This window comes from Rhopalosiphum padi, chromosome 2, assembly GCF_020882245.1.
Source record: "Rhopalosiphum padi isolate XX-2018 chromosome 2, ASM2088224v1, whole genome shotgun sequence".
NCBI lineage: Eukaryota > Metazoa > Arthropoda > Insecta > Hemiptera > Aphididae > Rhopalosiphum > Rhopalosiphum padi.
In genome coordinates this window covers 89,078,248-89,092,401 of record NC_083598.1, presented here as the reverse complement: position 1 = coordinate 89,092,401, position 14,154 = coordinate 89,078,248, and the positions used below count along the sequence as shown (strand labels likewise).

At 28.9% G+C, this 14,154-nt stretch overlaps 1 protein-coding gene across 1 annotated transcript in view; it reads left to right on the top strand.

Annotated features, from left to right (window-relative positions):
• Positions 1-14,154, top strand: part of LOC132920021 (probable chitinase 10) — a 32,957-nt gene that overhangs the window by 17,240 nt on the left and 1,563 nt on the right. The window contains exons 3-13 of the mRNA XM_060982028.1: positions 8,209-8,441; positions 10,204-10,441; positions 11,373-11,552; positions 11,643-11,766; positions 11,844-12,153; positions 12,519-12,757; positions 12,817-13,007; positions 13,074-13,291; positions 13,381-13,676; positions 13,736-13,883; positions 13,957-14,142. Of these exons, the coding sequence (XP_060838011.1) occupies positions 8,209-8,441; positions 10,204-10,441; positions 11,373-11,552; positions 11,643-11,766; positions 11,844-12,153; positions 12,519-12,757; positions 12,817-13,007; positions 13,074-13,291; positions 13,381-13,676; positions 13,736-13,883; positions 13,957-14,142 (2,363 nt within the window). The remainder of the gene's footprint in view (positions 1-8,208; positions 8,442-10,203; positions 10,442-11,372; positions 11,553-11,642; positions 11,767-11,843; positions 12,154-12,518; positions 12,758-12,816; positions 13,008-13,073; positions 13,292-13,380; positions 13,677-13,735; positions 13,884-13,956; positions 14,143-14,154) is intronic.

Here is a 14,154-nt window from a genome sequence, read left to right as displayed (position 1 = left end):
ACAATTATTAGGTAATAAGTTATCTATGTAGTCGTAGCTATTGAAAAGCTTAGAAGTTATGTATAAATGTATAATAAGTTTAATACGTTGCTATGCGTACAGTATAACGTTGTAGTTTTCTTTCGTACGCTGTATGGCTTAAATGTGTATTAACTATTAAGGTCAGTTTTTATACATGACTGGAAGTAGCATGTTATACTTTATAGGCTTTTTAGGGCACACATTTCGGCGCTCAGATCCCAACACAAGCAATGAAGCAAATGTAAAATGTTTAGTTACTTTCATTTTATTTACTGCAATGTAGAAATGTATGGAGAAACTCTAACGATAGTGTAAGAAACTATGAAAATAAATATATAATATTCTGTTCGACAAAAAACTAACAACTAAATAATATGAGTCATGTAATTCATATTATACTATTTATAGTTATTAAAAATGATCACGTAATGTGTTATTATTAGGTACTTACATGTATATTTTTGGTATACTTAAAACTTATATTATTATTAGGTATGTTACAGGACTGCAGTAATTATTATTTTTTTTTAATTGTTTAATTTTAATATAAAATATAAAAATATTGTTAAAGTATATTATGTTGTACATAGGCACTATGAAATAATAATAAAATATATTATAAGATATAAATAATGAAACCGTGAACTGAATGACCGAAGAACACATATTATTATACATAATCGAAACGTTCGAGAATTATACAACACTTGCCATTTTTTATTTAAACCAGAGTTCACATAATTAAGTCAAAAGAGAAATAAACATTTCATAATATTAAAAAGTGTATGATTTTCATCGATACCGTACCAACTAAGTTACGTTACGTAGGTATATCGCATGAGTGTTACCTAATAAATGCGATGATTAATATAAAACGATAATCTTTATGGGCAACTATACTACTTATTCATACTACCTAGTTTATTAATATATATATATATAAATTGGAGCTGTAGAAGTGTAGACGATTTTTCGCTCAGAGGTCGTTTAACTCCGTAATAAAGTCAAGTATCGTTATTATAATATACTGTACCGATTTATTCGACGCACCGTTTACGAGTTCGTATGTACATAATATGATATAATATATATATAACTTATAAAGTTATAATTTTTTCAGACATTAAGTTTATTCACCTTTCCCTTCGAATCGATTGAACATAATTCATCAGAACTTATATCTAAACTCAGTTTACTATGTTATTTATCTAGTTTCTTCCGATTAGTAGGTTTAATTTTTTTCACTAAACACATAACGCCATTGGAAACCAAACCACAGAGTTATATTTATCAATGGCAATTTTTCCGCAGTAACCGGTGAAGTTGCACACACACACGCATTACCCGTACAATTTGCTCGGGGGTATCGTAACTTGCAACCGGCAACAGGTACGATATCTGCAGTTTAACATTCACGCAAACGATATTGTGTGATCGCCTCGTATATATACTTTCTCCCTAAGCACATGCACGACGGCTATTATTACGGTGCAGAGCCCGGCCGAGTGTAACTATATATTATATATTATATAGTATAAACATACGCTTTTTTATAATTTTTTTTTTTTTATTTTTTTTACTATTTTTGTCTTCTCTCTGGTCGATTCGCACGATCGTTTAAACTTCGCAGGATGTCCGATGCGCTTTCACTGGTTCCGGGCGGCGGTGCTGCAAGGTCGTTGTACCGCGGGTCAAGGTTCAAAACGGCGCATAGGTGTACCTATATAGATAAGCGCAATACTTGCAATTTCATCGGGACCGGTTTCCCCAAATCCTGCACCGGTTGTCCCAGCTGGCACGATCGTGTGACATAATCCCACCGAAGAAAACAATATTATATTGTAACTGTTAAATACGTCTTGCACGCGGTTTTGTATTAGGTATACCTACCTATGTGGGGACGTACGGCTAAATCAAACAAACATTCATTCTACTACCGACCATTCATGTTTTAAACGCTTATTTCGTATAATAATATGTATACGCTAATGCGTTATAACGTTATATAATAGTTCAGTGATAAACGACGGTATTTATGGGGAAAAAAAAAATAATAAAAATAATTGCAAAACACTCGATCGCGCAAAAATCTTGCACAGCCCTAAAACGATATATCAGTGTCAAGCTGTGAGAACGTACACGTACAGGACCGTATTATCTATTCAGAATTTATTTGATTTTATCATTTCAAAAATGTACAAAATTAAAACACTTGCAAAGTTTCACGATGGCGGTTTAGATAAGACAACGGGCCCAGTACCTGTTCGTAATATTTTATATGATTTAATTTCGCAACAATAGAAGAATAACGAGTTACATTTAATTATATAAGAACATTATAAAACGTATTCTAATTAAATTATGCACCATTGGTATAAAATTCTAACATTACAACAATTTTACTTGTTATTTTTAGTTGTTATAAACTTATAAATAATTATTATTCGTTTAAAATTCTGAGTGGTTCGACCAATTTATTGGTTTTAGAAAGATGTGTCGTTTTATTTAGTTTTTAATAATAAAATTTTCTTGTCAACGCCTTTATAATTGGTTAAAAAATACGCTATAAATCTTTAAACTATATTTTTGTTGGAAAATTAGATCTAGACTTGATTTTTTTGATGTCTAAAGTAGATAATTCCTTGTAATTTTTAAAATAACAAAAACTAAAACAAAATTAAGGAAAAATCAGAATATTTATGCAACGCTTGTTTACGAAAAAATCGATTCAAAAATGAATAACTGTAGAGGTACACGAATACTTAACACTTAACATTTCTCCCAAATATTTATATATATTTTTTCTTATTATAAAATAATATATTTACAATACGTATGTTATCAAAAATAATTATAGTAGAATTTTCTAGACATGCTATAATATTTTAAATATTCTGGCCAGTTTTTTTTTATATATTCATAGAAATATTAAATTCTTAGTTTTTCATGATTTATGTTGATAAAAATGTCTATGTTTGGTAACAAAACTAAAAAATGTAATATAAAGCTATAAATTTAATTAGTTTTTGCAGTAATATAAATTTCGAAAATATAATATAATAGACACAATTTTTCTACAAGCGTTTGAAGTTTAGATTTTGACAAAATTGGATGTTTATACTAAAAATAGTTTTCCTTCTAATCATTAAATATATTAACTATCGAAACATAAAGCTTTTCGCCATTACGTATATTGTTATTGCATATTGCTTATAAATACTATAACATTTTTAAAATCTTTAGACTAATGATAAATTAATTACATCACGAACCTATTTGACTATTTTACTGTACCTATTGGTATTCACTTTTATGTTTTTATTTCAAATACATTTTTCAAATATTTCATCTAATGAATGCTTAAGTTTAATAATATATAACATGATATAGCATATATATATAATCAATATATTAATATTATAATAGATTAGGTATTATAATATTATTACACTTCTATGTTAGGTATCAATACTATAATATATGATATAAATGATATAATATTACTAACTTTTACTGTCTTATTAAAAGTGATAATGATAAATTAAAAAATATCCTTAACAGTAGTCTGGTATAGTAACACATCGTTTTAGCTCGAAATCATTATTCATACACTAAAAAGTCAAAACTACACACCAAAGCGTCTTTTCCATTTTTTTTTAGGTCAGACTACGCAATATGCATTTGTTTTATTAGTTTTTTTTTACCTATCTTTATTCATTTTATTCAATAAATTTTTTATTTTTTTTTTTGGTTTTGTAATGTGCTCCAAACTCTTTTAGACTGAATAATAAAATATAATTTTACAATTAGTTGATACTTTGAGAGTTATAATTTGTACAATAGGCGCGACCGGATACAGTGTTAGATGGGATATTGTGGGCACTAATCTCGCTTCACTAATTTCTGTACAATCCAGTTTTCTATTATTATTTATTATCATAAATGTAAAAGCATTGATAAATTATTGCATCCAAAAAACTACTTCATTTAATATTATTATTTGTTTTACTATAACAAGCTGATTTCTTTTTGAACAAAAACATTGAAAATTCATTAAAAAAATTAATAATGATTAACTTTCCTTTTCTCTCTAACTCCCAGATTATAATAGTTTATTTATATGATATATTGCAGATTAACAAAAATTTCAAACTCAACGTACATAAAAACATTTTTACTATATTATCATATTAATAATATTAATATAATGTTTACAATTTGAATAACTAACTTTAACATTATATTCACGATAGTTGCAAATAACTTGTAATTCAAATGAAATCTCTGATGGTGCAAGAGGGTCCCTGTTCAACTCTACATTAATTTATTATGCTACGTGGCACGTCGAATTATATTATTTGTATACAATATTTTAGACATTTGGTTACGAGTTCGAAGTAAATCTGATATTATAATAGTTTGTATATGAACAATTTAGAATATAAAAATATTATGAAATCTGTCAGAATAATGACTTTATTATACAATTTTCTTAAAATATAGCTCATGGGTATAACAGTCACGATTGTCATTTTAAAGAGTTATTATTTATTACAAAATTCACATTATTACTTGATATTTAGAATGTACATTTGCTCTAATTTATATTTTTGTTAATTATTATCGTTTCACCCACGACAAATTGTAAGTTATAAATGTTCGATAATCAACCTGACCTGTGATGCGGTTAAAAATATTAAACCGTAAACGTATTTATGCGTTTGGCATAACGTACAGTGCGTTTGCCAAATGCGCAGAAAAAAAAATATACGAAATAATAACACAAACATAACTAAAAACGATTCGCACGTCGAAACACGTCTTACGCGCCGGCCGGCCGAATGGTTATAAACTTAAAATCTGACGTTGGCGGGAGTTGCGATGTGGATGTCATACGAAAACCGAAACGTATACGCGGTGTGCTGCAAAAGTCAGTGTTAGTCCGTTAAGTCTCGTGATCAAAGATCGTGTGTGTCTTTACATCAATAATATTAATAATATATCCATGTTTAATAATTATTATATTATTATCCACACGGATATTATTTTTATCTTATGTTATAATAATAATATAATGTAGACGGACAGACGCAGACAATAATAATCTTTGGGCGGACACGCGGAGAACCAGTTTCGCCATTCAACTAGGCGAACGGTCGTTTTGCGCACCTTTTACTTTTTATTTATTTATTTATTTATTTTTTTTTTTGTCAACGACGCGTGCGCAACGCTCTCGTTTTTTACGCTGACCCGCACCAATCGCCGTCCTCAACCAGCTGATCTGTGCACTCACACACACACACACACACACACGCATATATTATTATTATACTTGGATAAATATATATATGATATCTTATAATAATTACACCCTTGTCGTGTATCGGTAGACTAGCTCAACCAGCTCCCGACGGCGACGGTTACTCAATGTAATATATATTATATTCGTGTACACACACAGATGTATATACACCGACGTTAATATGGGTTCACCGCTGATTGTGTTTCCTTTTTAAACTGGATTATCGACCGAATCATTTCCCAACATATAAATCTATCACCGTTGTCGAATCAAATCATTTTATGCCATCGCCATCAAACCGGTTGCTTTCAGATACGTTTTTATCTAAAAATTGTTCAGCGGACCATAATAATTTTTCAAGAAGAAATAGTATATTGTACGTACAATACGGTCCGTATGGGCAATAAAAGTTATAATAGTGCGAGCACGAAGTTCGTTAATTGTTTGAAACCGCAGTGTTTAGGAATTATAGTTTGATAAATAGCTTCGATAAATTTTAAAGTTAACAACATATGATATTACGTGCCTGACAAATTCGTATTGATCATATTGTTATTTACTGTTCAACGTATATATTAAATGTGCAATGCGTTACAAGCTTGACGGGGAAAAAACCTTGAGATAAACACCGGTATGGGTTGTATGTGTAAAGAAAAAAAAATCGAGAAACTTATAGAATATATTTTATATTTGAATGAAATAATTTAATATGATAACGTGGATGTAAGAATTTACAGAGTTAATATAAAAACCATGTGTCTGTATTGAATTACGACATTTTCCTGATTGTCTTGATAAACATTAAATATAAAAAAATATATGGTGTAGGTACTAAGGTACGTCCTACACGTAAGTTTGAGGGGAAAATTATATCAAACCAATTTAAAATAAAAAAAAAGTTCCAATTAATTTACTTGAAAAAGATAAATGCGTGATAAATCATGAATATAATATATATTATTATTTTCCTTCCCACGTTCCAATTAATTGATTCTGAATATATTATTCCGTAGAAAAGTTCTAACATTATTTTAACAAGGTTATATCTTCTAAGTTTTGATCAGATTTTTTTTTTGATAAATCTAATTAGTTCATGGTCGTCTTCATTACTGTTACCGTTTTTCTCATAAATAAATAATTGTAACATAAAACGTGTTTAATAGTGATAGGTAGATATTTTTGAAAATCTCTCAAACAAATTATACCAGTATATGTACGAGTAAGTAGTATCTCTAATGAATTAAGAAAACAATATATTATATTTCTATATGTTTTTCAATTATTTCGAATCCAATAGTTTTAATCAAAAGAGATCGTTATCAGTAAATTTTTTCTTTACGAGTAGCTAATCAAGTCATAAATAGTCAATGATTTATCGTGACGTGATTGAGTATTGTATAAAATGTATGTGCATGTGTTGTGATTAGTTATGACTAATAACAGAGTGTTTTCGCTTTTTAAATAAAGTTTAATGATATGTGGAGACTTGTACGGTTATCTTGTGTTAAAGTATTGGAATAGGTGTCAATCGAACGTTATTATTCTTATATTCTTTTCTTAAAATTTCTCAGGATATTTCACATTTTGCTTTTAAGTTTTAACCAATCAAAATGTTACTTAATGATAACTATTTATTTCTTATATTTAGTAATTTTATCAAGATATTAATATTATGATTTATATAGAACGTAATTTTGAAGGTCTTTAAAAAGATTTTTCTAGTTTATAGATTTTTACATTTACCATAAAGTATATAGTATACATTATACATGTAAATTAGTATTTACTGTTTTACATGCTTCTAAAAAGATATAGCTATTAATAATTAATCTAAAATGTTTAACAAACTATAGAACTTAAATATTATTAAAAAGAAAATAAGTTCAGAAAATCAGTATACCTACAAATTGTATACAAACTTATTTAGTAAAGATATTATGTTTGTTGGGTTTGAAAACAATGCATACAATGTAAATTATGTCTGCGTATAATACAACAATAATACACGAGAATCTCATTTAACTGTCAACCATTAGTTTAAATCATACATTTTATTGTGTTGTTTTGTCAACGTATAAATGTATCTTATCCTTTTTGTTTTAAATTGTTATTTAAAACCATTGTAGATGATAATAATATGATACATTTGAAGCTCCATAACTATAAATCAGAGAATAATTTATTCATAAATAAACTAAAAAAAAAATAAAACATAATGAAAAATATAATTTATTACTAAAAATCAAATAAAAACGTAGTATAAACACAAGTTTTTCTTATATTATTTGATCAATCTTAACTATTACACGAAATTAAAAATGTTCTACTCGTAATAATAGTGTAATCAAAATTATATGTCATTTTAATATCTATTATAAAATATAAGAAATAATGGATTCAAAATGTTTTAATTTTACCTACTTATTATTAAATCAACTGACAACTATGATTAAATCTACTCATATATTATTTCTTATTATCTTTATTTAGAACTTTAAACTGTTTGTTGTACGGGCTTATTCATCCAACTGTATTTAATTTATTAATTATTAATGTATAATTCCATTTATATAATATACTGATAGTTATACAACAATTTTATTTAAAATACTAAAATTATGTTTTATATTTTAAATTTAAAAATAAAATTGTGTTCAGGATTATCATCCAATGTATTTAATATAATAATATAAGAAATACTTTATATAAGTAATTATCGGTGTTATGTTGAAGATTTTGTTTAAGTGGTTATTTTCTCAGATATTCTCAGCTATGATTTATCGTTTCTTTCAAATTTAATATTAGGTACAGAACTTCCATTTCATGTGTCCAGCTGATTCTTGTGTTAACATTTTTTAAGTTTAAAACTTTTTATTTATTTATAGCAATCCGAAGAAGACTGAGGCGGCCCACGGGCAACAAATTGCAGCAGGAAACTACTGCAGTTTCAGATTCATCAGCGGCGGCCACCTCCACGGTTGTCGACATGGAAACATCGGCTTCGGTGAACAAGTTTAAGATACGCAACCGCACTGCCACCAGGAAGTCGGGTACAGACGCTTCGACGGAAAAACACGTGACAACAGCGAAAGACAACCAGGACGATGGCGGATATAAGGTACGTAAATTCTCGCCACGTTTAAGAAACGGGAAGTGCAGCTCAAAACCGTATTATACTTCGGCTAAACGATATTTATTCTGAATTTTATTTAGCGCAATATGACTTAGCCTATAGACCTTCGGTGTTTATCGAGCGAGCAAATTAATGTCAATATCGACGTGCATAAAATTCTATTCAACGGTTTGCTCTGAGGAAACCTTACCTATACATCTCCAAACCATATACGATTATAAATACATAAAACCTTTTGTGTTTAAATGAGAACATATGAAACTTATGACAGGCCAGGAAATATTATTTTTTTATTGATAGAATTGACGAAAAAAACAAAGTATATAATGTATAACAAATCTTCCGAAGGGCACGTATGATTATGATTTTAAATTGAAAAATACTATTATTCAATCAGCGAGTGACTATATGATATTGTTACGCAATGAAATATTATTTCGACAGTGATAATAACATAATGACATGTTCTAATTAAATGACAGAGTAGTTTTGATGAAACCAAACGTATTTGGTTTTCGAGAGTTTAATTTCGAAACAATTCTAATTTCGAAACATCCGTCGTTCAAATACAATTCAATAGTTATATATACATGCGACTATAAAACGTCTTCATTATGAATTAAAATTCGGCGTGGAATTTCAATTATTATTATTATTATTATTATTTAACTGTAAGCTTAAAAAATATTATCGACTTTCACGATTTACTTCCAACCGACGAAGAACTAATTATAAAACAAAAATTTAGAAACAATAAATAAGTAATTAGGTATAGTAGTTTTATATAGTTTTTATATGTTTTTCTATGATCTAAAACAGTCGTCAACAACAGTAGACGTAATATTACAAGTAAATATTAAATTAGTGTGTTCAAGGTGCTCTCAGGTCGTTGTTAATGAAGATTTTGATCATGACTCATTGGCACTATAATGTAATATATTTAGGTATATTATAAATGTACTTATTCTTGATATAACACAATTAAGGTGTACCAGCAGCTGTTATGCTCGTATAATGTAGAGAACCAGTCATAAATACGAACAAAACGGGTTTAATTTTGTGGTTTTGTAGAAGTATTGGAGTACTATAATATTGTACTATGTACATTTATATTACACCACGACGACGTATACGCGTGTGTTAATTTTTTTCTATACGAATTATTCACTTTTACGCTATTATAGCAATGGAATCGTTTGGTCTAATCAAGTGGTTCATAATTCTCTCGGCACACGAGTTACGTACTTATAAACTTTTAAGTTTCACTGTAAATTACAAGACACCCGTAGGTATTCATTAATGACTGACATTTGTACATTTATCTAGCACACATTCATAATTAATATAATACGTGTGTGTTAATATAATATAGTATGGCTATATGATAGGAATTTATTTAATAATATTATATACCTAAAAACGAAATAAAATATGCGTCTGGTGGTAAATGACTATACACTATAATAGGTACCCTATTTGCAAGACATTCTTTTTGTCTATGCGTTGAGTTAAATTATTAATTCCAACGACTTGTCACACAGATGCCGAAGTGTAAACAGTGTAAATGCCAAGGATATTTTTAAAGTGTTGTTGGTATAAAAAAAACTACGTAGGTACGATAATTAATATGTGGACACACCTGCTCTTTGTTCAGGTATTATTTTATTGTTAGCTTTCTCTATTATTAGGGCGTCAAGGATTAGGGTGATAATTAGAAAATTCCTAACATAGAAGTCGTGTGTTTCAGATTGTTTGCTACTATACAAATTGGTCACAATATAGACCGAAAACAGGAAAATACTTACCCGAAGATATCGACCCGGAATTATGTACTCACGTCATATTTGCCTTCGGGTGGTTGAAAAAAGGACGTTTATCGTCATTTGAATCGAATGACGAAAGCAAAGACGGAAAAGTTGGATTATACGACAGAATAAAGAACCTAAAAAAAGCCAATCCAAAGTTAAAAACTCTATTAGCTTTAGGTGAGTGTATTAAATAATATTCCTAGTATTTGGTAATTAATATAAAGCATTTACTATTTAATATACATAAACATAATAATTAAATAATAAATTTAATTTTTTTAAATTTAAATTATGTAATTTTTTTAGGTCGATGAATATGACACTTAGTCACAAAATGTTATGTATAAATAACTATTAATTATTATTTTAATTTTAAGACGATATTATAATAATTTTTAATTATGTATCTATATTTTAAATTGGTCAAAATACTATCTATAATACCAATTAGGTATTGTTTATAAAAAACTTCAAGCTAAATAATTATTTTTGAATTTATATTTAAACGATAAAAGTTATTAAGTAGCATTTCTATAAAAAAAAATCAGTACTATAAATGTTCCTTAGGTTCTCTTTTTTAACAAATCTGACAAAATAAAAATAATATATTTACGTTTAATATTCAAATTTGAATTTAAAAAATATTTCGTTTGTGTTCACGATGCTATTAATTTTTCATTATTGAAAATTGTTTTTTTTTTTATAAGTTTATTGAAATGTTCGATAAAATAATAAAAATATACAAGTATATCATAATAAAATGACTCATCGTGTCGATTTCAACCATCCATGTTCATTTATTATTATTATTCGCTGATATTTTCTTTTGTCATTTATATAATGTAATAGTAAAAAACAGTTCTACAGTTAATCTGCCACAGTACAAAAAGAGTTTTCGTTATTAGATTTTTTGTTACAACTACTATTATTATATTTTGACACGTCACTAGGCACAATGAGGTGAATCTTCAGATTCAACCATCATTCATCAGTTTATCAAGAAACAATTTTATAATTATCTTTAATAAACGATATTATGATATTTCATTTTATTGTATCGAAACGTGTAGTTTTTAAGATGCCTATAGTGAGATTTTACATTTTTTAGGCGGTTGGTCATTTGGCACACAGAAGTTCAAGGACATGTCAGCTACTCGATATGCAAGGCAGACGTTTATTTACAGTGCTATACCTTTCCTCCGCGCTCGTAGCTTTGACGGTTTAGATTTGGATTGGGAATACCCCAAAGGACAGGACGACAAAAAGAACTTTGTACATTTATTGAAAGGTATGTAATAAGATGACACGACAAATCATTTTACATTTTTAATAAGTATTTACAAAATATTTTATTGATACCGGTATTATTGGTTTTCAGAACTTAGAGAAGCATTTGAAGCCGAAGCACAAGAAGTGAAGAAACCTCGTTTGTTATTAACTGCTGCAGTCCCCGTTGGTCCTGATAACATCAAAGGTGGATATGACGTTCCGGCTGTTTCTTCGTAAGTATTTATTTTCAAAAAAATGTATGTAATTCCATGTATATTTTTTCTAAAACGTATTAATTTCATTCGACTAGATATTTGGACTTCATAAACGTTATGGCCTACGACTTTCACGGAAAATGGGAAAGAGAAACTGGACATAATGCACCGTTATACTCCCCATCGTCTGATTCCGAGTGGCGTAAACAATTGAGCGTTGATAACGCCGCGAGTATATGGACTAAGATGGGTGCACCTAAGGATAAACTTATCATAGGTATGCCGACGTATGGCAGAACATTCACTTTGTCCAATACAGCAAACTATAAAGTTAATTCACCGGCATCTGGTGGTGGCAAAGCTGGAGAGTATACAAAAGAAGCAGGATTTTTAGCTTACTACGAAGTAATTATAATTATTATGAGCTAATTTTATTTGTGACAATTACAATTTACTTATTATGGTGGTAATATAATAATTATTATTTTTTTTTTTTTTATCACTAACTGTAAATTATTATTTTATCATTTCAATTTGAGATTAATTATTGGGTTATATTGATACTATTTAATTTTAAATTAAATTAATTTACTTTAATATAATACATTAAGTTTAAATTATTGTTTTTTTTTTTAAATATTATTAAATTTGTTATCTTATCAAAATTACATTTTTTAGTAATTTGTAATTAATACAATTAAATATGTGAAAATACAATTTCAAATTTTCAATAACCAATTGTATATTTTTATTTTTTGTATCTGCTTTAGATTTGTGAAATACTTAAAAATGGTGCGACCTATATATGGGACGAAGAAATGAAAGTACCTTATGCAATTTCTGGAGATCAATGGATTGGATTTGATGACGAGCGATCCATCAGAAATAAAATGAAATGGATTAAAGACAATGGATACGGAGGAGCTATGGTGTGGACTGTAGACATGGATGATTTCACCGGTACTTTCTGTGGTGGAGATGTTAAATACCCATTAATTGGTGCCATGAGGTTTGTATTAAAACCAATTATGTAAGTCATTAAGTAATATAAGTCATTTATTGTAATAGAGAAGAGCTTAGAGGAATAAAAAGAGGTAAAGAGGACATTGATTGGTCAAAAGTAGCTAACACTATTATAGCCGAGACCATTACGAAACCGACACCAATCAAAATAAGTGTCAGTGAAGTATTATCAAAGGTCAAACCTTCCAAAATTCAAGCATCTACTGCTATACAGACCGACGTAGTTGACATGAACGGTAAGCATTTATACATTTTAAATAATACCTATCGATAGTTATACAATATTTTGTTGTTCATTTTAGTGCGAGCACCTCAAGTTATATGTTATATGACTAGTTGGTCTATTAAGAGACCCGGTGCTGGTAAATTTACTCCAGATAACATCGATTCTTCTTTATGTACTCACGTAATATATGCTTTCGGGTCATTGAAAGACTTCAAACTAACATATGTTGACGAGAAAGATACTGATCAATACAAAGAAATGATGGCTCTTCGCGAGAAAAACGCTAATCTTAAAGTAAACATAATAACTAATGAAAATTAGAATAATTGATTTGATTTTAACGTCGCATTCTTATGTACTATTAATATTTTTGTTAATTAAAGGTGCTCTTAGCTATCGGTGGTTGGGCATTTGGATCAACACCCTTTAAAGAACTGACTGGCAATGTATTCCGTATGAACCAGTTTGTGTATGAAGCCATTGAGTTCCTCAGAGAACATAAATTTAATGGTTTGGACGTTGACTGGGAATATCCTAGAGGACTAGATGATAAAGCGGCATATGTCAATTTACTGAAAGAACTACGATTGGCCTTCGAAGGAGAATCGAAGAGCTCTGGTCTTCCGAGACTATTATTGACGGCAGCCGTACCAGCCAGTTTTGAAGCAATTGCTGCTGGGTAAGTAATACGTTACTTGATCTCCAATACACCACAATTAATATTTTTTTTTTATTTAGGTATGATGTTGTTGAAATATCAAAGTATTTAGATTTTATTAATGTGATGACATACGATTTTCACGGACAGTGGGAACGTCAAGTTGGACACAATAGCCCTCTATATCCTTTAGAAAGTGCCACAAGCTACCAAAAGAAGCTTACTGTCGTAAGTAAAACTAAATAATTTAAAATGCAATTTTCAATTCAATTACTATTAATATCGAAATTTAATCTTATAGGACTATAGTGCCAGAGAATGGGTGAAACAAGGTGCCCCCAAAGAAAAGCTTATGATTGGAATGCCGACTTATGGAAGGTCGTTTACATTAGTTGATCCGGCCAAGTTTGATATTGGAGCTCCTGCATCTGGTGGTGGTACAGCTGGAAAATACACTTCTGAAGCTGGTTTTATGGCATACTATGAAGTGCGTATAATT